At 43.3% G+C, this 25,545-nt stretch overlaps 1 protein-coding gene across 1 annotated transcript in view; it reads left to right on the forward strand.

Moving 5' to 3' along the window:
* The window catches only part of PRKCH (protein kinase C eta), a 234,948-nt gene that overhangs the window by 119,547 nt on the left and 89,856 nt on the right, over nt 1-25,545 (forward strand). Inside the window, exons 3-9 of the mRNA XM_039240767.1 lie at nt 1,658-1,808; nt 4,307-4,341; nt 7,409-7,497; nt 8,787-8,916; nt 11,120-11,247; nt 14,090-14,233; nt 14,407-14,580. Of these exons, the coding sequence (XP_039096698.1) occupies nt 1,658-1,808; nt 4,307-4,341; nt 7,409-7,497; nt 8,787-8,916; nt 11,120-11,247; nt 14,090-14,233; nt 14,407-14,580 (851 nt within the window). The remainder of the gene's footprint in view (nt 1-1,657; nt 1,809-4,306; nt 4,342-7,408; nt 7,498-8,786; nt 8,917-11,119; nt 11,248-14,089; nt 14,234-14,406; nt 14,581-25,545) is intronic.

Below are 25,545 nucleotides of genomic sequence, written 5' to 3' on the forward strand. Positions count from 1 at the left end.
GATAACCTGATCTCATGATCTTATGGTGGTGAGATGGAGTCCTCTGACAGGGGTGTGGAGCCTACTTAAGATTCTCTCTCTCTTTCTCTCTCTGTCTCTCTCTGTCTCTCTCTGTCCCCCTGCCTCTCTCCCTCCACCCTCTCCCTCTGCCCCTCCCCCACTCACACACTCTCAAAAAATATATATATATTATTCTATCTCACTTAAAATATATACTTGATACTTGATTTCCTTGTAACTGTGTGTGTGTGTGTGTGTGTGTGTGTAATTTTTTTTAAAGATTATAAAGCTTTACTCTGGGAAGCAATTCATAGGCTTCACCAGACTAAGGAGTCTATGACATGAAAAATGATTAGTAACCCCTGATTTCTTTTTTCTGTTATATATTTAGATATATCTGTTTTATATTTTGGTCCTAGGATTGTATTACATAGTTCCCTTTAAAAAAATGGAGCGCCTTCTTTTCTCCTCTATTCTGGAACAAGTTTCAACACTAACATCATCTTGTTTTTAAAAGCTAAAAATAATTCATGCATGAAACTCTCTGGGCCTGGATGATTTTGAGAGGCAGTCCTTAGAAAATCTTACCACTTTTTTCCCCTAAACAATCCATCTATTTGGTTTATGTAGCTCTTATTCAATTAATTTTGGTCATTTATGTTTTCATGGAAACCTTCTATTTCTTCCAGGTTTTATAATTTATTAGCAGATTATTCTTGCATTATTCCTTACATTTTCTTTGCATTAAGTGATTAATTGAAAAGCATTGTCTTATTTTACTTCACTTATTTCTTTTTGAGAGAGAGCAAGTACAAGTGGGGGAGGAGCAGAGGGAGAAGGAGAGAGAGAGAATCTCAAACAGGCTCCATCCACACCCAGCCCAGAGCCCACTGGGGGGCCGGATCTCACAACTATGAGATCATGACCTGAGCCGAAATCAAGAGTTGGACGCTTTACCAACTGAGCTGCCTAGACACCCCAAAACAGCATTCTTGAAGAAGTAGTCTTTGTTTTATTAGTCATAAGTCTCTGTAAACATTAGGAAAGTTAATTTTCTATCTTTAGATGGTGAGCAGTTTTGATTCTTTAGACTAGGGGCCAGCATTTTAAAAATGTGAGGTTGGAAGAGGAACTTGGCACGAAGTCCAGGTGAACTTCTACCCATTCCAGGTTGACAGAGATGGTGTTAAGACTGATGCTTTTGGGCAAGGCGCTCACTGTGCTGTGGCCATTCCCTCCTTCTGTTTGTGAGGATGCCAGAAGGAAAGGCAAACAATGAGAAATCTGTTTTGCCTGTTCATAGTTATAGCCAGTTGATGGACCTGAGGTCCCACCCAGCTGGACAGGAGCTAGAAGGCCCGGCTGATGTCCAATACTGGAACATTAGAGCCCTGGGGAACTCATGGAGTGTGCTGGGGAGACTGGTTCCAGGTCATCACTTCTAATCATTCAGTGGGGATCTCACAGTTCACTTAGGTCTAGCCTTACATTTTACGAGTCCTAAGCTCACTAGGAAGCATGAGGATGCTCTGGGGTGTTTTGCATCTTGAAGAAAGAAACAATTTGGAGAGTATCTGAGCTATTTGACTTTCTCATACATTAGGTACAGCTAGATTCATTATACATTATTCTTTTTTCCCTTTCTTTTAATGTACAGCAACTCTCCAGAGAGATCGAATCTTCAAACATTTTACCAGGAAGCGCCAAAGGGCTATGCGAAGGCGTGTCCACCAAATCAATGGACACAAGTTTATGGCAACATACCTGAGGCAGCCCACCTACTGCTCTCACTGCAGGGAGTTCATCTGGTAAGCAGTCCCTGGCTTCTCTCTTCCTGGGAGCTTCTTTCTATAATCCAGGTCTCCTCTGCTCATGTGTGTTTTAGAAGGAAGCATGATTATTAAGAATTGTTTTAGGATCTGATTTTTGTCTTTCCTTCTAATACATTGACCCAGCAATTTAAATTCCTAATGAAAAGAAAGAATCTGAACAATTTGTAAATCCAAGTTTTAGATGTTATTTCTTTTTCTAGTCCTTTTGAGAAAAGTGCTAATGAATCATGAACTAGTTAAAAACCAGTTATTAGGGGAGATAATCAATCAGTAGATAGTAATCAATAAATTGGATGATCAGCCCCTGAGTAAGAGACAAGAAACAACAGTATTCCTTTAACAAAGTATGACTCACATGATGAGTTACAGAAGTTAATTGTTGTAGGTCAAGTGAGCACACAGTAATCTTCAGCCTTATGGATATATGGCCAAAGGTAATATCTTTCAGTGATTATATACCATAATCCTTGGCATTTAGGAATTGAGATCATTTACAGTTAAGAACTTCTAGATGAATTGGGGCAGTATCTCATTATACATGTGACTGAAGCTTAAGCCTCAGTGACAAATCTATAATGTAAAATAAATTTAAGTTAATAGTTATGTTCAATCAGAGCTAACATTAAGCACATTTATTTGGAAAGAGAAGACAGAAATGCCCCCTCAAACACCCCCAAACATACACACACATCCCCGTCTCTGAAGGAGAAAAGGCCATTTAGTATCTATAGCATGAAAGGAACTTCTTGGTTTTTGTTGCAGACTTTAGTCATTTTGTTTAAGTCAAAAGCACTTGGCTCAGAATAATTTTTTTGAGTATTGATTAATGAGTTTGTATTTTGTGGGTATTTTTTTGTTTTTTGTTTTGGGTTTTTTGTGGGTTTGGTTTTTTTTTTTGGTGATTGCTTTGGTTTTTATACCTTTTAGCAGTCAGAATCTAAGGTTAGTGTTCCTGGAATTTTAAATTACAAATAGGGTCTTTTCTAAACCAGAGACCCTAAGCTGGCTGTTGACACAATGCCTACAAATGTGCCATCACAGCGCTTGTCTTCAGAAACCAGTTTCTGCTGCACGTCCTACTGAACAGTTCAGAAGCTCTGGCGTCTTTGAACCCGTTTCCCACCCTTGCAGTAGTCTGTACACTCGAGGTAGCTGCCATCCACCTCTCCTTGTGGTTTACCTGACCTACAAGGTCTGTCACTCTTGATTTCATGTCACAGCGTTCTGCTTCACTCCGTTATGTGCCCTGCCTGCCCCTTTGGGCATTTGTGGTGACAACCTGTGACCTCAAGTAACGTTCTTAATGGAAATTTGTTTGATAATTTCACTAAATGTTTTCCACCAAGGAAACATTAACTCCCACTCAACCAGCCTTCGACTGCTCGCTCGTTTGCTCTCTCACACACAATGTTGATGTGTGTGCCACATATTATCGTTAAGAGTATGGACTCTGGCATTCATTCAATCTCATCACCAACTAGAAGTGTCAACCTAGTTAAGTTATATAATCCATCAGTGTCTCCTTGTTTGTAACATAAAAATAAGGTTTTTTTGCTTGTATAATAAACTTCTGTATAGCATTTAAAATACCAGGCGCTATTCTAAGCATTTTACATGATCAGCTGTCTTTAACTTCATGATAACCCTATGAAGTAGGTACTGTGATCATTATCACCCTTTATAGATGAAGAAACCGTGGCTCAAAGGAGTTAATAACATGCCCCAAATCATGCGTAGTCTCTCTGGTTTTAGAGTCTGTGTCTGAGCCTTCCTGTGATATGTGCTGCCTCACATGACTTTTGTGAGGATTAAATGAGATGCTATATGTCAGCAGCTTGGCTTAGTGCCTGGCACAACCTCTGGACTTAATAAAAGGGGGTCTCTGTTAAATGAGAATGACAATAATGTCATCACCACCCAGAGAAGATATTTAGGGAGAAACCAAGATGGTAGCTGTGGGCCTGACAGGCCTCTTGTAGCAGCACTTCTGTACCCCCCCACCTTGGACTCTATGTGGGTGACGTGGGCACAGGGAAGAGGGAGGGTGCCTCAGGCCAAGCAGCTGTGGTGGACTCCCATGTTTGCATCACTATCTGTCCATCTTTATGGTATAGGGATGAGAATGCCAAAGAAGGTGGTGGAGTGATGCTTCAGGCTAAGACTCAGTCACACGACCAGATGAGGACCTGGATTGGCCACAGAGGTGGGGTGGGGGGGGCATGAGTATAACGAGGATCACCAGTACCCACCTGTGCATGTCTCTGGAGCATTCTAATCAGGTGACTTCCTCTGTGTCTTGTGGTAACACACATGCGTTCAGAAATCATTGCATCTTTGCTTCTCCTCTGAAATTGTGTTTTTCATAAAAGAGCAAAGGATGGCATGCGCTTGTTTTCCTTAAGTACTATGCTTTTAGGAGCATTGTTGCTGAAATATTTTAACTGATAACTTTTTTTCTCTATTGTCTTGTACAGGGGAGTATTTGGGAAACAGGGTTATCAATGTCAAGGTAAGAAAACACTTTTAAAAACCATGTTTAATCTTGTTCCTTTGTTAAAAACTGATTATACTATGAGGAAACAGGATACATTTCATTAATACTGTAATAAATAGCAGGTCAGATGAGACCCGTACAGAATTACAGCTTTATAGTTGTGGTTCAAACTTTGGCTACATTTTAGACAACATAGAGGGGACATTTTTATTCCTAAAGCCCAGATACCTAATAAAGTTTAATTGTTTAGAGTTTTGCCTCTGCATGAAAGCACTAAAGGTAATGCCATTTTGTGAGCAGTGCCCTTAAATCTTGAAGCTCAACTTTTGTCTTTTACAACCCCAGTGTTAATAGGGGTGAGAAGTGGCACAATGTGTTGCCTGTTTACCTGTTTGGGGAATAGAAGCGATTATCCCAGCTGCTTTTTGATTTTCTAACTTCAAAAAAAAAAAAAAGTGAGAATTGTTGAAAGTTAGAAACAAGTGAAGAGGCTCTTACTTAGATTTAGCCAGACTGGATTGATTTGTCTTTTATTTGGGCCTTTCTTGTTGTTAGCTTGAACATCATTACACAGTATATATGTACAGTACCTCTTTTCTTGGTTTTCACTCTACAGATGATTGGTAAAATAGCACTACATATCTTGCAGTGGTAGCCTCCATGGTAATAAGGAAATTCAGCCTTCTCCTCTAGAGAAGGTGAGGTAGAACATTATTTCCCTTAGAATGGAATAGGACATATTCTTCGATATAGTTTTCATTTTAACATCTAAGCAATTCTGTGTTTTCAAATTTAGAAAAAAATACTGTTATGACAACAATAATTGACTTTATGCTATTAATCTCAGCCTCAGTTGACAGCATAGTTCACAGGCGAGAATTGATGTCACTTTTTGGCACTTCTCCAGCACAGGCACATGCCCTTTAATCAACTCTGGTCCATCTTCTACCTAGTGCCAGGATATTTGGTAGGCTGATTTTCAGTGGGCCACCTGTTGTTGAAAGAGCAGGAAAGATCATTGGTCAGGAGATGTGTTCACATCTTGTTAAAGGGCATAAAACCAAATATCTGGATAAGAATAGTATACCCTGCTAACACTGGTCAAAGGAAATAGACAAAGCAGATTGTCAAGGAAAATTTTCAGGAGTAAGGAGAGGCATTATATAATGATAAAGGGATCTGTATTTCCAGAAGATGTAATAATCCTTAACATGTAGGTCTCTAACAAGAGGGCATCAAAATACAAGAAGCAAAAACTGATAGAACTGCAAGGATATATAGACAAATCCACTGTTACAGTTGGAGACTTCACTGTCTCAGTAACTGACGTCCAGCAGGCAGAAATTCTGTAAGGATATCACAATTAGATCAAATTGACATTTATAGACTATCCCACCTAACAACAGCAGAATATACATTCTTAAGTTCACAAGGAATATTAATATAGACCACATTCTGGCCCATGACATAAGCCTTAACAAATTTAAAAGAATAGACATCATAAAAAATATTTTTTCAGACCACAGTGGACTTAAAGTACACATGAATCAGAAAGATAGCTGGAAAGCACCCCCCACTCCACATATTTGGAGATTAAACAACACATCCAAAATAACACAGAGGAAAAGAAGACTCAAGAGAAAATAAAAACTCTTGTGAAACAAATGAAAATACAGTTTATCAGACTTTGTGGAATTCAGCAAAAGCAGTACTCAGAGGAAAATTTATACCATTAAATGCATATGTTAGGAAAGAAGGATCTGAAACCAGTAATCTAAGTTTTCATCTTAGGAAGCTAGAAAAAGGAGAGAAGCTTAAAGTGAGCAGAAGAAGAGAAATAATACAATTAAAGCAGAAATCAATAAAATTGAAATTAGGAAACTAGTAGAGGAAATCCACCAAATAAAAAGCTGGTTCTTTGAAAAGTCAATAAAATTGATAAACCTCTAGCGAAGCTAATGAAAAAAACCAAGCAAACCTCAGATTCCTCAGAATGTAAGTTTTGTCTTTGTGAGGGATGGTTTTGAGATCTCCTCATATAAAAGAATCAGTTTTCTGGGAACTTACAATTTGGTTCTCCTGCAAATTCAGTCTGATGAAAGCTAGATTTTTTTTTAAGTATATTGTTATTTGCTGACATGTCCTCTATATTTATGTATTTAATCCTAAAAATCCACACGTTTGAAAGATCTTAAAAATAGCATGTGTTTTCATACTGCTTCATTGCAGATTGTTCATCTTTTAATGGCAAACTGAACTCTGTCTGCACTATGTCAGTTACCCAGATGAAGATGAAAAGAAGTTGTTCAGAAGTTCTAAGTATTCAAGTAGTTGAGTGCCTGTTTTGTTTGAGGCATCACACTGCCCAGGAATTCTAAGGGCATTAGGGGCTAGATGTGGAAGATTTGAAATGACAGGGCAAGCTAGGGCTTGTAGAGATTTGAGGAGAGACAGATGCTTTAGTCTCTCTAAAGGGGAGCCAGGGATAGTATATTTTAATGGAAGAGACATTTTTTAAGTTGTGTCTTGTTACAAACTTAAGATTTTAGTTAAGCAGTAGGCAAAGACGAAATCCTAGGGATTGAGCAGAATATGGTCAGTGGGCAAGGGAGGATGAAGACTGCTCCAGGGAGAGCAACTAGTTGAGTTTTTATTGGAACAAAAAGCCCCCCATAGAAGAAAGGTAACAGGTAAGCTTGGCTAGCTTCTGGAGAACCTGAAACCTGGCTGGTGAATTTGAACTCTGCTCATTGGCAGATGTTCTAAACCATTGAAGGTTTAGATCACGGGGCAAGGTGACCAGAATTAGACTGTGAGAGGATTCCTGTGGTGGTAGGTGTAGGATTAAAGCCAGGAAAGATGAAATAAGCTCAGGACTTGAGTGCAGATCGTTTGAGTGTGAGCAGAGGTGTGAGTTAGGGTGATCGTAAAGACTGTGGGGAAGATGGGTGCACTGGCTGTCATCATGTGGGCCAGACACCCACATCCAGTCACCTTGGCATGGTGCAGCCCTTGTTGACTCTACTGTAACTGGTAGACTGTCAGCCTCCAATGAATGTATAATTGTGGCTTAATTTCCTAGTGTGCACCTGTGTCGTCCATAAGCGCTGCCACCATCTAATTGTTACGGCCTGCACTTGCCAAAATAACAATAACAAAGTGGATTCAAAGGTAAGAAGATAGCAGTTTGCTAATCCAGTACCTGCACAAACTCACGTGCACACTTCTCACTCTTTTTTTTCTCGCTCCCTCCTCTTTCCACTTCCTTTCCGTGCTCTTTGAAGCTGATGGTGGTATCAGAATTGAATTTTCTCTCCTTTTTATATTATGGGATTTTTAGGTCTATGCTTGTGTAGCTTGACCTGTCCTTGAGTTGACCCCAGTTGGTGATCAGCTGATGACAAGCTCGCTGGATCAGTTTTGCTAATTCAGAGAGAGTTTCTGGGGGACCGACTGATCCCTGGGTTTGGCATCACATGACCAGGATTTGATGTGGAATCCAGCCTCTGCTAGGTAGCTTCTCTCTCAGGCTCGGCCTTAAAAATGAGATCCATGTTTCCTTCACACAGTTTTTGAGGGTTAAACGGGATAGAATTGATGTGATGAGTATTTGTTAACTGTAAATTGTGCTTTCTCAATAAGGCGACCACTCACCTCCTCCAGTGTCTTCCCAGATTTCAAGGAGGATGCATTGCTATATAGAAATGCCTGAACCTCATTCTTGTAACTTGTATTGTGTTCAGCTGGGGTCGGCACATTCCAAATTCTGGAGATAGAAAGCGGATGGAATATTGCTGACAATCAGCAGATTGGCAGATGCCCTGGAGAGTCTGACTTTGGAACTCAGTGATGCCCTACAGCACACATCTAGCATATGCCTGGTCTAATTATTTGCTGGAATCAGATTGTGAGATTAAAGCAGGACCTTTGCCCTCAGATTGTCACAATGCAAAAGATGGGCAAAGGCTGAAAGGACTGAGAAAGCCGCTTGAATGTCCCTTTGTAATGAATCCTTCCTGTAGTTCCACGCTCTCCGGGTGCCGCCTGCTCTCCCCTGCCTTACCAGTACAATATCTGGAAAAACTCATGGTAATAGCAAGTGGATATAGTCTATAAAAGACCTGTTTAATCCTAAAGTTAAGAGACTCTAGGAAATAGACATGGGTGTGGGCGAGTTGGCAGGGAGAGATCTACAGCCTGAATATAAAAGATGATAAAATGGTTTTGATTTCTATTTATCTTCCCAAATGGTGAACGATCTAATGCTCACTACACCCTTTCTGCTGAGTCTTGTTCATTAGAAAATGTGCACAGTCTGGTGAGTAAGGCCTGAGTCCAGTGAAAGGATATATACCCAGCTCAGGTGTCATGGTAACACTTTGCATTGGGAGGCTCCTGTTACAACTTCATGAAAGATGTTGGCATGGAATGCTAGCTCCAGTCCTGTTGCCTTTTTACAGGTTGCTGAACAGAGGTTCGGAATCAACATCCCACACAAATTCAACGTCCACAACTACAAAGTGCCAACGTTCTGCGATCACTGTGGCTCCCTGCTCTGGGGGATAATGCGACAAGGACTTCAGTGTAAAAGTGAGATGCTGGGCTGCTACGTATCCACTTCATGAGATCACCATGCTGCAAGCTTTCGGAATTCTATAGGTTCTGATACTGACCTAGGACCAGTGGTTTTGGACACTTTGTAAATGAAATCTTACTGGTTCTATATGTAGGTGTCCCTGTCAAGCATGTAAAAAGAGCTACCTCTGGTCTAAATATTTTCTAACTGTAGATTTAGTCAGTTGTTAAATTCAGTGTTCTGTCTCGCTGGCTGTCACCTGTTTGGTGCTGAATGCCTGCTAATTGTCATATATTTGAAAGAGGGAAAAAAATGGGATCTTGATCAGCAGTCGAAGGTGGTAGGAGGTGAGGTGGCCAAAAGAGAGGCTTGGGTTATGAGTAAGAACAGGTAAGAGAGTAGGTCTAGTGCCCTCACCAGAAATAAGCAAGAATTGAGTAAAAACAGAATGAGAGCTGCCCTGGGTCTTCTTGAAGAGATTGATAGAGATTGGAGAGGTAGGTGGTGTGAAGGATGCTTAAGCTTCAGCCATGGACTTGCACTTCACTAACTGTGGCCAGTGCAGTCCGAGTTAGGAGCTTTGGCTGTAGCAAAGGGTCTGGGAGTAAGGGCTGATTCCTGTCCTGTGAGGAGTTGGGGCACAGTTGGCCTTGAGTCATCTCCCATTGGGTGTTGCCATAACAACGTGGTCACCATGGGATGCAGTCCTGTGCTGAAATACAGGAGAGTGTGAGCCTTAAGCTTTGGATAAATCCTGAGTGACTCCGTGGAGGAGGCAGAGTTGGTATCAATGCAGCTGGACGACTTCTATCTATTGCCTGGACTTACCAAACCTGCTTCTCTCAACAGAAAGGGACTAGTCACATGTCTTTAGGAAAGGCAAAATTAGAACTTCATTTAATAATGCTTTTTTCCTAGATCTATGAAATAATTATTTTGAACCAAAACAGCAGCCAGCCCATGTGTAGCTTTGGTTCAGGCCCTGCTGGGTCTTAACCTGGAAGGTCTCCCCTAGTGTGGGTTTCCAGAGCAGAAGTCACTTTCTGCTTTTGTATGGTTGTTGCTGACAATGCAGAGCTACGCGTGGGGCTCGTCTGCATTGTTCTGGCCTCCTGGCTGGAGGGCAGCACACATGTAGCTATCCATCTCCTATCATTTTTGCTTTTCTTGTCACCTGGTTCTTCAGAAAGGGTACTACAGTGTCTCATTCCAAGAGTGGTGGATTTCCCATGAAGCTAATGAGACTTCACCTCAGGGTCCCTCCCTTGCAAGGGTATCTTCCAGAGCTCCATGCGATCGGATATTCTTTTTCTTAAAGAGGGGCACCCTAAAATACGGAAATTCTGACCCCACAGAACCTGGGTCTGTGCATGCTTCCAGAGATAGGTTGATGCTCCAGGAATTTGCTCCTTGCTGTTACAGTCCTACGTCCCATGGGCAGTACCGTGGTAGGAACTGTGTCAGAACTTTCTGCTGATTAAACCTTGGGTCCTTCATCCTCCTGAGTCAGTTTCCTGTGCACCAGGAACTGAGCTTGCTTCTCCCCTCTTCCAACTGCCATTTACTTTGACCTTTAAAAAAGCTGCTTTTCTCCCCCATGAAGTAGTTAGAACCACAGGCTGTGAGCGCTGAGAAGCACAGCCCCCACAGGATGCTGCGTCCTGTGCTGCAAGGGCCACCCAACCACAACAGTACTCGGAAAGAAAGCTGCACTTAGAGGTTTTTCTCTCAGAAACGCCATCTCCATCCTGTTTGAACAGCCCCCTATATGTGGCATTTAGATTGCTATTTTTTATTGAGCAATATAAGGAAAAGCATAAAGTCGGTTGGTATGATTCCTTGTTAGCTAATTGACTGGATTGTCACTGTGATGAATGTTTTGTTTTCTGTATTGAACTGTGCTGTTCAATCAGGAATGCCTAGTACACATGATTTAGGTGAATGTCTTTCATCAAGTCACAGTGGAAAAAAATGGATTTGAAATTTATTATTTGTCAGGATGCCAGACTTTCCACTTCTGCACAAAGCAGACATAGAGAAAACGTCTATTGTTTTTGACGTTTGTTTTGAGTGCAAGTTCAGTTTCATGAGAAGGGGGTGTTGCTCAGCCTGTAGAATTCCTCTGTCATCATCTTTCAGGTGTGGCAGTTGTTTTTTGCAGCACATGTTGGCTTGGCTCCTTCCTGAATATGGATTCCCTTCTCCTCTCCCCTCCAGTATGTAAGATGAATGTCCACATCCGATGCCAGGCAAACGTGGCCCCTAACTGTGGGGTGAATGCGGTGGAGCTAGCCAAGACCCTGGCCGGCATGGGCCTCCAGCCCGGAAATATTTCTCCAACCTCGGTGAGACTTTGCTTTTTTCACTGTATTGTAATTTAGGAGTTGCTCAGATGCTGTGAGTCCAAATGAGGGAATGTGGCATAATCAAGGTTCCTAATCTCAGCAAAGACATTTACAGATTTATTGTATTTTTTAAGAGCATTTTGGTCTACAAAAAGAAGATTCTTTACACAATCATAAGACAAGAAATGACAAGCAGGAAGCAGAAGGATTTAAAAAAATTTTTTTTTTTTTTTGTAATTAGCTTCCTCTCAGTGTGGTCTGATGAAACCCTGGAATCCAGCGCCCTGAGTCTTAGTTCTCAGCTCGGGCCCTGGCAGCACAGTTGACCAGCAACTATGGGCCTCAGCTTCCTCTTCTCCTAAGGGGTTGAACTTGAAGATCTCTGAGATTCTCCACAGTCCTGGAGTCTAGCTGTTCCACAGGTTTTGTTTATGGATTGTGAATTTATCTCTCAAGCTCAGCGACAAACAGGAGTTCCTTCCTCCTGGCTCTGGGGAGTGGGTGGAGTTTGTCAGTTGCTGTGGATGTGTTTTGTCTTCTAGCCTCCTTGAGTGACCTCCACTTGCTATCGACTGTTAGAGCCTCGACCACTTCCCAGCCCACGTCCTTTTGCTACCTTCCTAGCGCTGGGTCTGCAGAGTGCTAGGAAAGAGCCATGGCTACTGTTGTGGTTTATGAAAGGGGTAGCTTGATATCTGGTTGAGGAAAATTCTAGACTTAACTGTTAAATATCTCTGGGTACTTAGGAAGAGAAGCACAATCACAGTCAAGTTCTTGGTTATTCAGAAAAATGTCTGTACTCACCACCCCATTTCCTTATTACTGGTAGATTAGGGCCTTGGATGGACATTGTATTCCTTTATTTCAGGAAAGCATTAGCGAAGTCCAATGTCTAGTTCATGGATAGACATGCAGGATTCTAATACCATGAGGGGTATTTCTTCCTGAAGAGCATAGGTTAAGGATTTCAGCCTGCACCAGGGCTCCTAAAATGTACTAAGAGTAAGATAGACCATGTGGCAAAACCTCTTGGGTGGGCAATGCCATTTGTCATTTGTCACTTGAACCAAGTATCTTTGATATTCTGTTTCAGAGTGCAAAAACCCAGTTACCTGTTATTTGACAGAAAAGCATGACAAAAACCTTGTTTATCAAAAGAGAAGAAAGAGCTAAAAAAAAAAAAAAAAAAAAAAAGGATTGAGAAATATTGGCTTAGAGTATTCTGGCCAGTATCAGCCCAACCAGGAGAAGTATTTAAGTGGAGGAAGTGAGACTCAAGCCAGTAAAATTTTCTATCTTTGAAATATTCTTGAGCAGAGACCTGGAGGGGAAACTATTAAAAACAATCAGAGTTTTTCAGTCTATCCATTTGATAATCTGTAATCACTGTTTCATTGGATTGAGTAAGTAAAATCCCTGTAGCTTCAAGCAATTGCACAGTTGTTTGTTGGAAACATTGCTTAGAAGTTGGTTCAGGGAAGCTGGTCTTTTTTTTAGCTAAATAGGTCAAAAGCTTCGGAGTGTTAGATTTTTGGTCTGTTGTCTGGTGGTAGCTTATCTTATAAATGTCCCAAGGTGGCCATCTGTGAGTCACCTTGCCTTTAGGAAGCTCCCTCGCTGTGACAGGGCTTGTTCCTGGGGCTGAGTTATCCACTGAGGAGGCCACACCTGTTTCTGGTTCAGAATAGTGACAGTTTTGTATCAGAAGTCTTCAAAATTAACATTTTGGCCCGATAGATTCCATTTCTGGAAAGTTATCTTAAGAAAATAGATGATGATCATGACCATGATAACAGCAGCTCAGTTCATATGTATCAAATAGGCCAGGAACCGGTCTAAGTGCTTTATATGCTTTTATTCATTTCTCTTAACTTGCATGGCAGATGCTATAACATCATCTTTGTTAGAAGAAACTGAGGCATGGAGGGGATGGGTAGATAACTTGGCCAAAGTTACAGGATTAGGTGACTGAGTTGTAATTTGAATCCAGTGAGCTTGCTTCAGAGCCTGGATTCTTAATCACCCTGTTTTGAAGATTTGCATGCAAGTGTGTTTATGATGATAAACTAGCAAAAAATGGGAGATAACTTACGTTTCCAGTAGCAAGGAAATTAATGAGTAAACTGTGGTGTAGCCATAAAATAAAATATTGAACAGCCCTTAAAGCTCATGTTATTGAAGGATATCACATGGCAGAATGTTAAATAAAAATGTGTGTTACGAAACAACTATTTTATTATATCTTTAAAAATTAATCAAGTGTAAAGATAGGTATGTATGTATAATTGCTTTTATTTTTTATTTTTGGAGGGGGCAGCAAACGAAATTAGAGGTGTTTAAAATTTTATCCTTCCTACATTCATCCATTATTCTAGTTTTTATATTGATTTTTATTTCTCTTATATAAGTTTAAATATTGTGTAGTAAATATTCCTTCATTCCTTCAACATCCTGGTATGGATCCTCTGAGCGAATATGAAAAGCACTCTTTGAATTAAATGGACACCAGGTGGCGCTCTTGGAACCTGACCATCCTATAGGAAGCCACTGCACCAGACTAAGGCGTCTGTGTTTTATACACTCCCAGTTGAGCTCAAACTGAAACTCTCAGTGGCTTAGATATATTTTTTAATTATTCTTTCCCAAATATAGTCAGCACAAATCGCGAGCTGGTCCTGAGGTAGTTTCGCATGGCAGAATCTGATAACCTGTTAAGCTAAATTGATCTTTCCCCACCTGTTGTGTCGAGGGTTGAGGCAGCCAGTAACGTCTTCTCCATCCATAAATGTTCCATGCTCGTGCTGTGACTTCTGACTCCTTGTTTTCCTACTTTTACTTGCAGAAGCTCATTTCCAGGTCGACTCTAAGACGACAGGGAAGGGAGAGCACCAAAGAAGGAAATGGGATCGGGGTAAATTCTTCCAGCCGACTTGGTATTGACAACTTTGAGTTCATCCGAGTGTTGGGGAAGGGGAGTTTCGGGAAGGTAAGTCTTGGCTTTAAGTGTCTGGGTTAAAGTAAGCATGCTACATGTATGTTGCTTGAGTGTGCATGTGTATACATGCTCATACTTCCCAAGTGCTGCGAAGTGTGTGTTCCTATACCCTTGGAGGCTCAAGAGTTCTCACACCTGTGCTCCATTCTCCTGCTTTGCCACAGGTGATGCTGGCAAGAATAAAAGAAACAGGAGACCTCTATGCCGTGAAGGTGCTGAAGAAGGATGTGATCTTACAGGATGACGATGTGGAATGCACAATGACAGAGAAGAGGATCCTGTCCTTGGCTCGCAATCACCCCTTCCTCACTCAGTTATTCTGCTGCTTTCAAACACCTGTAAGTAGGACTCACATTCATCACCTCAATGGCCAACTTTCTTAAAGAGTTGAGATGTTAAGGATTTCATAAAGAAGGGCCTCAGACCTGAGAAGGATGAACTCCCATTCTGGGCTCTGTGAAGGAGCTTGGATTACAGTCCTGAGAGCAAATGGAAGAAATGTAAGCTGATGAATGACAGATCAGATTGTATTTTTTAACTGTAAAGAAGCTAACTTTCTGCAACTGGTAATAGAAGCATCCTTTCATTACCTATATCCTTTCTCTGAAAGGAAATGTTATTACTAATTTCATCATCTAGCTCTCCAGAGACTTTGTTGCATATGGAAGCATACACCCATACTACATATATTCATCTGTATTTTTTAAAAACACAAATGGCAGGATACTTTGCCCACTATGGGATCATGACCTGAGCCAAAGTCGGATGCTTAACCCACTGAGACACCCAGGTGCCCCTCCAGCTGCCTTATTTTTAAAATAGCTGCATAGTGGGGTGCGGGTAGCTCAGTGGGTTAAGTGTCTGACTTTGGCTCAGGTCATGATCTCACTGTGTGAGTCTGAGCCCCACATTAGGCTCTGTGTGGACAGCTCAGAGCCTGGAGCCTGCTTCAGATTCTGTCTTTTTCTCTCTCTCTACCCTTCCCCTGCTCACTCTCTCTCTCTCTCTCTCTCTCTCTCAAAACTAAATAAACATTAAAAAAAATTTTTTTTAAATAGCTGCATAGTATTCCATTTTAAGACCAGGACATAATTTATTTTACTCGTTTCCTATTATTTCACGTTTAGATTGTGCCTAGTCTTTTTATTTGAATCAGTGTGGCAGTGAGCCCCCTTGTACTTTTATCTTTACATATTGTCCTTTTAAATCTATATGACATACTATTAAAAGTGGTATCGCTTGGCCAGTGGTATGTGCATTTAAAATTTTGACTGAGTCCAATTGACCTTTTTCCCCAGAGCAGTTCAAGATAGCTAACATGTTATCATGTATATACCAGGCACTGTTCGAAGTGTCCATGAGCATTATCTCATTTAGTCCTTAGAGTATCCCTGGGAAGTAAGTTCTTTTAGACCACTCCCAGTTTTCCAGAGGAGACTGAGACCCAAAGAAATTTACCTTCCAAGAGGTGAACGTTTTGACACCAGGCACCCTGACTGCAGAGCCCAGGCTCTTATCTCTTGCTTACCATATTAAAAAAATTTTTTTTACTGTTTTATTTATTTTTGAGAGAGAGACAGCGTGAACAGAGGAGGGTCAGAGAGAGAGAGGGAGATAGAATCCGAAGACAGGCTCCAGGCCCTGAGCTAGCTGTCAGCACAGAACCTGATGCGGGGCTTGAACCCATGAACCATGAGATCATGACCTGAGCTGAAGTCGGACGCTTAACTGACTGAGCCTCCCAGGCGCCCCACAATATTTTTAAATGTTCACTTCCAAGCCATGCACGAGGCTTCTTTCCCCCGCTGTCCCTTCATGCCACATAGTCTATCATTTTGATGATCAGAGATATTTACAGAATGGTTTCTTCAGAGTTCTAATTGGCATTTCTCTAACTGTGAGTGAGGCTGAACACTCATTCACAGACGTGTAAGGATCACCCGTATTCGAATCTGTACTGTTGACCCTGTGTAGCCTGGAGAAAGGGATGGGGCAGGGAAGGCTAGGAGCTGAGAGACAGGATGTACTAAGGGCGTGCACTCTCATGCCGTCCGAGCGTACTGGAAGAAGCTGGGGAGTTGGCTAATGCTCCTTCCTCCTTCCCTTCATGGTCTGGACTCTGGGAGGCCACACCCTTCTCACCTCATGGTCTGTGGTTTGGTCAAACATCCCTGGAGCCCGCACTGCCCCTACTTCCTTGCCTGATTCTGGGCTGCCCATCTCTGTGGTCCTGGGTTCCTTGGGAGCTCCAGTTGTGCTCATCCTTTCTGCTTCCTGGAGAAGCCTTGGAATTGTATTTCCTGTGCTCTGTGTTTTGCCTACAAAAAGCACTCCACAATCCTCACCTCTCTCATCCAGCTGTTATCTCAGGGGGGAGAGGGGTAGTAGCTCAGGCTTGAAAACAGCCTTGTCAAGAAAGATGGTACCATTTTGTTGATACCAGTCGTCTGCCTGCATTTCAAGCTTGAGCCTCAGGCTCATACCATGAATCACACAGCCAGAGAGGGCTACACTCAGATCATCTTGGGGGGCCTGAGCCAAAGAGTAGATGGTTTTCTAAGATAGTAAGTTAAATGATCTAAACTGGCTGATAACCTTTGAATCAGAGAGTGGACAGGCAGTTAGTGAACTTAGTCTGGTGGAGCAGCAGCCATCATTTCAAGCTACTATAATGAACAAAGAACTCCAGGGGACTTCTGCCTGCCAAAGGAGATCCCCATGATTCTATAGGAGCTGCCTGAAGTCTCACCACAATTGGATTGTGTTATGGAAGAGTAGAACAAGAAATAAGCCTGAAACACATTGAGAGCACAGTGAACATAGCATAAACAGTGCAGGATTTTCTGGAAGAATATAAATTATACAATATAACAAATTGTTGGTGGCCACACTGAATTTGTACAATGTTCGGCAGATGAAATCTTTATTAGGCATTGGTGGTTTATTTTTCCTAGTGATAGTTTCCTGTGTGGCCACAAGGTGGCAGTCGTTACTGCAAGGTGATTTTATTTCTCCACCAGAGACGGGAACTGACATTGGGGGTTAGAATTTGTGTTTTGCAGTAGATGTCTCCAAAGCAAAGGATAAAAGAAATTTTCCCCTGCCCTAAGTCTAGATGATAAAAGAGAGAGAACAAACTTAAAGAATCAACTGAATTTTTCTCATGCTGAGATAGAGATACACAGTCTTTGTTTTGCTGTAGTTTATCCTTCTCTCCAGTTTGCAGGGTATTAGACTCCATAATATGCATGACATTTATTTGCTGTATCTGTCAGAAATCCTCAGTAACTATCCCCCCATTCTGTTCTTTACATAAACTGTAAAGAACAGAAAATGTTAATTACTGTAAGGAATTACAGCAGGTTCATTACTTTTTAGCTACTCAGTCTGGCAGGTCATGACCTCTAAGATGAGATGCTAATCTGTGTGTTATGCTGAACTGTCACTGTCAGCATTTAGAAGTGAACTGTGGTGAGGCGTTGGGGTCACACCCCAGCTGTTTGCAAACTATCATTTCATTATAAAGACCCTTAGAGGGGCACCTGGGTGGCTTAGTCAGTTAAGTGTCCAACTTCAGCTCAGGTCATGATCTCACGGTTCGTGGGTTAAAGCCCTGTGTCAGGCTGTGTGCTGACAGCTCAGAGTCTGGAGCCTGCTTCAGATTCTGTCTCCCTCTCTCTCTGCCCCTCCCCCACTTGTTTTCTATCTGTCTGTCTCTTTCTCTCTCTTAAAAATAAACAGACATGTAAAAAAAATTTTTAAAGACCCTTAGAGAACTGTTACTCCTCTCCTGTCCATCCCTGTGGAATGAGTGTTTCTGGGGCCCAGAGAAAGGGAGTGGGAAACTCGAGGAGGGTCGCTTAGACTGTAAGTAGGGAAGGAAGACAAGGTTCACCTCTGGGTCAGGCTGACTCTGTGCTCTGACCCATCAGCACACATGTCATTTGCCTAAGCACCTCCTGTCTGCCTTGGCTCCCCTCCAGCCTGCTGCTATGGAAGCAGAATTGCCCTTGGAAATGGAGGACCTGAGTTCTTCCAACTTTATTTTCCTCTGAATGGCTGGAGCCTACCTGAAAATTCTTTTGAGCCTTAAAGTTCTCATTCATGGTTAAGATGAAAGCAGGATTATAGTGAGGACCAAAGGAGAGAATGCAGAAATGCTTTGAACATGTGTAGCACTATTCAGAAGTGAGTAAGACTCACTGCTGTGATGACTGCCTCCTTCCTTACATCAAAGAAAAAATGTCCTGGGGCTTCCCAGGGGCCAGCATAGACCCCTTAGAGACGGTATAGTAAACCCCTAATAGTAGGACTTTGGGAGCCACTCTAGTTCTTGGCAAACACAGAAAGATCAGTTTCAAATTAATAGATAATTTATCGGGTTTGCTTCATATGATTGTGAGCTCATAAATTACCACCTCCAATTTTTTTCATAATACTGCGTGTTACTTGCAAATACACAATTGCCATCCTCATACATTTGCAATAGCCTTATAATTCCTAATAGTTTATGAATAATTTGATAATCTGGATCAAGACTCATAAAAAAGTTTATACTCTGGGATTTTATTTCTGAAACTAGCCTAAACAATAAAAATAAATATTATACATAAAGATGTTTGATTTTCAGTGCACCATTTATAATAGGAAAATATTGGAAATAACTTCACTCAGCAATAGGAATTTACTTAAATAATAAAATTCTTAAATTTGATGAAGATTTTCAGCTGGTGAAGAGATAATGAATATGAAGCAATTAAATAATAATGTGTCAGACACTGTCGGAAGCACCTAACATGTATTACTTATTGCTTACGCTTCTTACAACAGCCCTGTAAGATGGGCACAATTATTGTCTTCATTTTGCTGAGTGATAAAGTCCCGAGGACTTAAGTCACTTGCCCAATATCTAATATAATAAATGATAGAACTAGGAAGTTAGAGCCCAGGAAATCACACAGGATTTATGACGATAGGGGCATGTATCCCTATCAGGATCTGCCCAAGATGGTGAGCTGGCAAACCTAGCTCCTCAAAAAAAAAAAAAGACAGGAAGGCAATTCTGTGAAATAAACTACCAGGAATGGAATGAAGGTAGTGACATGGTGGAGGGTTTTTCTTCTTTGTTCTACTTGCTGATTTTGGTAATGTGACTCTATCTCTTTAACAGTGGGGGTGGGGGGAGGGCCCTGTGGGGGCACAGGCCAGGTGAACACTGCCTTCCTGACTCTCCCAGGTTCTATTCCCTTCACACGCCTTGCCCCTTCATCAGTGGCTCTGGTGTCTGCAGCTGAGTATCCTGGCGTTTAGGCCCAGGAATCCAGGCCTCCCCTGCCCCAGCCCAGCCCCAGGGGCTGCCCAGGGCTCTCCTCTGGGAGCCTCAGCTGAGTGTGAAGGGAGGAAAGAACAAAGACAGGGCGGTAGCAGGATGGGGAGTGGCAAAGTAAATACTAGTCAGATGCCTTAGACTTTGTGCAGAGACCCAGGTTATTGAAGCAAAAATTTCCATTTGGAACACCTAAGACACGCTGTGCCTGGTGCCCAAGAACTGCCTGTCCATCGTCTGCAGGACCCAGGCCCAGGTCAGAGATGAGCCACAGCAGAACCTCTCTTTTTGCGAACGCTCCAGTCTGTGTTTGCAACCAGCTGCGTTCAGTTGAGCCACAGGTTACATGGTCCCTTCCTTCCCGGGGACAAGCCCAGTGTTCCCATTTTCTACCCCCACCCCTCCTCCACCTGTCAGTCTTTCCTCAGGAGGTCTGGGCTGCTGCTGGTGGGCCGCAGGGTGTCCGCCCTCGAGGGTTGTCCACAAAGCAGTGCACGTGCAGTTCTGACAGGGACACAGCTTTGCATAAGAAGCCACTCCTCCAATGTTGATCAACAAAGCAGAAATCCTTCCTGAGGTTAAAGTGTCTGGGAAACTTGTGTGCTAAGTGCTATCCGCTTACACAACTAGGGCACGGTATTTCCCTGTACTGAAGTCATCCTTAAAATATGTTATGAAAACCGTCTGGCAACGTGAGTGCTTGGGAACATTATTCTCTCCCTTGCAGCTGTATGGTTCTATGAAATATTAGGGGTGTGTGTGAGAGAGACAGACAGATGAGTTAGCAAGATAGTCATGTGGCTCTGGAAGGAATCTTTCAGAATTTTATCAGGCAGGTAGCCTAGCTGCCACCTTCAGTGTCAGAGCTTTGAGTTCTACTTCTGGTGTAACTAGTAGCCCCCTTGTTTTTGGGAAGGTCCTTGCATGGGATTTTTTTTCCTCTATAAACTCCTCCACCAGAAAAAAATGTGTTTTTTCTGTCATGGACCCATTGGTCAGGAGAATGACCCTGCAGTTAGCTTTGTGCATGTGGTGGGCAGGAGGCTGCAGCCTGCCCCAAAGCCCCATAGCCCCGCACAGCCCCGCACAGCCCCGCACAGCCCCGCACAGCCCCGCACAGCCCCGCACAGCTCCTCACAGCCCCACACAGCCCCGCACAGCTCCTCACAGCCCCACACTGCCCGGCACTGCCCCGCACAGCCCTACACTACCTGGCACTGCCCCACACTGCCCTACAGCCCCACACAGCCCCGCACAGCCCTACAGCCCCGCACAGCCCTACAGCCCCGCATTCCAATATCTCCAGCCCTTTTTCCCTTTCCTGAGTGTTCAGTGGGTATTTGGCAGTGGTCACCAGGCCTGTCTGTCTGCTGAGCTGCTCCCAGCGACTGGCCTAAGGGAAGAGGAGCCACACTTGGCCCCGGGAGAAGCGTTACCCATGGTGCCCTGAGTTACAGCGACATCCAGACAAGGGGCAGAGACCCTGTGACAGTCTCACTCTGTTAGGTGACGAGAGGGGAAGGTACAGCCAAAAGAGCTAGAAAGGACAAGCGTTCTGAAGAGGCCTCTGTTAATGCCTTCAGATAGCCGGTCACTTCTTGGAGCCTGAAGGGTCCCAGCTTGGAGGCGAAGAAGAAATGGAGGCAGCAGCTACTGTTCAGTGAGACCTTAGCGTGTGTTCTAGGTGCTTAGTCATTACCAGGGTCTATACGACGGTGCATGGTGGCCTTTCATAAATATCTGTCAAATGAAATATCTCATTTAATACTCTCAACAACCGAGGGTGGTGTAGATACTATTACCTTCATTTTAAAGATCTGGAAACAGAGGTCCAGAGAGGTTCAATAATTTGCCCTTGATCACGCTGCAAGCAAGAGTCAGACCATGAATTCTTAACGAGGTCATCTGGCTTAGTACTCTCTGCCATTACCTATAAAATACCTCAGATAGAAATGTCCTCTCCCTGGAACATGTACAGCTAAGAAGAGTGCCATCAGGCAGGAAAACCAGGCAGTTTTTCACCATGTATAATTTTGCAGCCTTTTATGAAACACCTAAGGACATTTCCTCTTGTCTGGTTGGAACTAGGTTTCCTCCTTTCTCTGAGCAATGACTGCCACAAATACTATATGCTCTGCTTATGGGTCATGTGTTAGAGTTTGCCTTTGGCTCAGATCGAAATAGAAAATCAGCCAGAACATGGTGTTTCCCAGTTGGGCATGTTCCCAGCTTATTAATAGTGTTCCATCTGGGGATGAAATGCACACAGACCATTTCCATGCTTTGTGGGGAAGAGGGCATCATGTGGGACCTTCGCTTTTGTCCTCTTGGGCTTTGTGTGGCCAAACGGGGCCATGACAATGAATGGCAGACTAGGAGAAGCTGAAGTTCGTGCTGTTCCCTTGGCTCTGCCTGCTCGGGTAGGACTGCCAGGAGACTTGGTGTGACAGAGAGGTTTGAAAGAGCTGGCGTGCATCTCAATTCGAGGTTGTTCGGTTGCAACTGGCCTTGTTGTCAGTAGCCATCGTCCACCTGACGATCTGTAGACTGACGCCTCTGGATTTGGTAAGCTGGCTTCTGGATTGTATGTAATTTCCCTCCATGTATCCAAGACTTTCCCTGGTCACAGTGGGCCCTGTGCTTCCCTGTGACCATCCAAGCTTGGTGGTGTTAAGTTGGTTAGGGTTTTCCCTGACTGTGCTGGAGACCTGCCAGACCAGAGGTGCTCTGTCCCCAACAGGGCCCTGTATTGAACCACTGGGCTTGAAGAGCAGGGCTTGGCTTCAAGGAGGAGAATGCGATGGGCCTTCTGCCAGGTCAGTAAAACGCCTATCAGTTCAGGATCATACTGGATGCTAGCAAGAGAAACAGTCCTTTGAATCCTCAGTCTGATTGCGAAGAGAGGATTAATACTGTAGCAGTGTACAGTAGATAGCATGGAGTAAACACAGTCATACTACAAAAGGAAAAGTAGTTGAAAATGAACACTGAGGGGTGCCTGGGTGGCTCAGTCGGTTAAGCACCTGACTTCAGCTCAGGTCATGATCTCATAGTTCATGAGTTTGAGCCCTGCATTGGGCTCTCTGCTGTCAGATCCCCTTCGGGTCCTCTGTTCCCTCTCTCTCTCCCCTCCCCTTCTCTCTCTCTCTTGCCCCCTCCTCTGCTTGCGTGAGCATGCACTTTCTCTCTCTCTCAAAAGTAAACAGAGCTTAAAAAAAATTTGAAAAGAAAATGAACACTGAACCCTGGGGGAAATCTTTCTTACGTGCCAGTCTTTCCTCAGACATGTGACTGGAATGGCTACAAGGCTAAGTAACTAGCGTCTGAGCTTTAAGCAACACCAAGGGGCAGCCTGCAGGTGTTTCCCTCGCAAGTTGGATTGAGTCCTACCAAGACTGACTGGAGCATTCAGACCAGGGCCTAAAGCTACACGTGTGAGTGGCTAGAGGGGGCCCATCCTGCCCTGATGACAGAACTGTGTAGTGTGAAAACCTGACTGCCCCACGTGCAAACCGTAGACTGTAATGTATTCTAGTTTTGAAACACTTGAGTTTTCTCTAACTACTTTGTCACTACTAGGTGCCCAGCTGTGTCCATTTTTTCTCAGTCTCACAACTGCCTACCCAGCCTCCCGAGAGAATCAGCCTTGTCTGTCTGTAGATCTTAGCTCACCTGCAAGGGTATGGAATTGCTGCTGGCCGGTGAGTTGGAAGGTGTTTATTCAATCAGCAGTTAAGTCTTCAAGGTTTCAGGCTCAGAGCGGCCATGTTCCTCAAAGAAAGTCTAAGGGACTAGTCTTTTTTTTTTTTTTTTTTGAATATAGTTATCAATACAACTAGTTTCATTAGTTTCAGGTGTACAACATAGTAATTTGACGAGTTTATATGTTATGCTACGTCCACCACGATCGTAGCTACCACTGTTGGTGGGAATGTAAATTGGCACAGCCACTGTCGAAAGCAGTATGGGGGCTCCTCAAAAACTTAAAAATAGAAATGCCATATGATCCGGTTAAGTCCACTCTTGGGTATTTACCCAAGAAAACAAAAATACTGATTCAAAAAGATAGGTGCACCCCTATGTTATTGCAGCATTATTTACAACAGCCAAGATAGGGCGCTTGTCTTGAAGCTGCATTTGCATCTGAGCACACCCCTATTTTTACTTGGGCACAGTGAATCTAGAACGTGACGAAGATCACCGGCGTGGTGGTGGGAAGAGTGGCTCAAGCTGGCAGCACTGTGTCTGCTTGGCAATGGGTCTGTTAGCACTGCTGGGCTTGGGGGCCCAAAGCAGGAGACTGCCATTGTATGGTCCTCCTCCTCCCCCTGGGGAAACTGACCTCTTCACTGACAGTCCCTGCCTAGGGCTGCTGAGACACCAGTTTCCCCCAACCCTGTGCCATCAAGACTGACTCTGCTGTTGTGCAGGGCTCCTCTCCCTCCCCTTCCTGCCTTCTGTTGGTCAGCTGATACCTTGGCTCACCAGCAGACCCTCCCCCCTCTGCTGGAGGGCTTTGGCTTGCCCAGTCTTCCCTTCAGGCCACCCAGGGAGTTCCTGTTTCCTTTCAGTGGAGGCATCCAACTTGTAGCTTATTTGTACTGCAAAAGAGCCTGCTGTATCTCTAGCTCACTCCTGCCCACTTCTTTAGGATGTTTTGTAATGATTTATTGCTTAGGTGTCATGAAGGGAGCCTTGGAGCTTTTCCCAGAGTCTCTTAATTCCATTCTTACCGTGTATGAGATTTTAAACATTAAAAATGATGTAATATATAATTCCCAACCAAAACATAGGAGGAAGCTCAGTCCAGCACAATTCCTCCCCTCCCTGCAGTGCATGTGGTTCCCTTTCCTGGGCGGTGGACCATGAGAAGCACCTTCATCTGCTTCCTTGTGCTTCCTCTCTCCTCCTCACTCCCAGGGAGCCCTGAGTTATGATCACCTTGTGAAGTAGGGACCAGCAGCAAGCCCAGACCTTCTTTTTAAAATTTTATTTCTTTATGATTTTTAAAATTTACATCCAAGTTAGCATATAGTGCAACAGTGATTTCAGGAGTAGATTCCTTAATGCCCCTGACCCATTTAGCCCATCCCCCCTCCCACATCCCCTCCAGTAACCCTCTGTGTGTTCTCCGTATTTAAGAGTCTCTTATGTTTTGTCCCCCTCCCTGTTTTTGTATTCTTTTTGCTTCCCTTCCCTTATGTTCATCTGTTTGGTATCTTAAAGTCCTCATATAAGTGAAGTCATATGATATTGGTCTTTCTCTGACTAATTTCGCTTAGCATAATACCCTCTAGTTCCATCCACGTAGTTGCAAATGGCACGATTTCATTCTTTTGTTTGCCGAGTAATACTCCGTTGTATATATATACCACATCATCACTCATCATTAGGGAAATACAAATCAAAACCACAGTGAGATACCAACTCAAGCCCAGACCTTCTAAACCAGGGTCTGTTTACCAGTGAGTGAAAGGCAGTTCAGAATGAGTCAGATACTACCAACAAAGTCAGGAACACATACGACAGAGGTAACCTAGGGACTGATTAAAGTTACTCTTCTGGAAGCCTGTAGAATTGAGGGACTGCTTATTGACTAGATTTGTCCCTTTGTACTTGGGTTTCAGAACAGATCAAAGCAGGAAGTTCCCTTCCACTTGGGTCAGAACTTTATCCCCACTACCTTGGCCTTCACCAATAGGTCAAATAGTTGTAACAATCAAATGTCTGGTGAATTTTCAACCTTTCTAGTAAAAAAAAAACATTCACTTATTTGCATAGTGTCATGTCCTTTGCCTACTACTACCATTCGGGGCAGGATAATCTTTTCTTACATGGGACTATCCTATGCATTGTTGGACCAGAGGCACCCCCTGGCCTCTGCTCACTGCATGTGAATAGCGTCTCCTTAGTTGTAACAACCCAAACCGTCTTCAGATCTTGCCAGATGTCCCCTGGGTGGGGTGAGGAAAGGATC

Source organism: Hyaena hyaena, unplaced genomic scaffold, assembly GCF_003009895.1.
Source record: "Hyaena hyaena isolate Hyena2069 unplaced genomic scaffold, ASM300989v1 scaffold_181, whole genome shotgun sequence".
Classification (NCBI taxonomy): domain Eukaryota; kingdom Metazoa; phylum Chordata; class Mammalia; order Carnivora; family Hyaenidae; genus Hyaena; species Hyaena hyaena.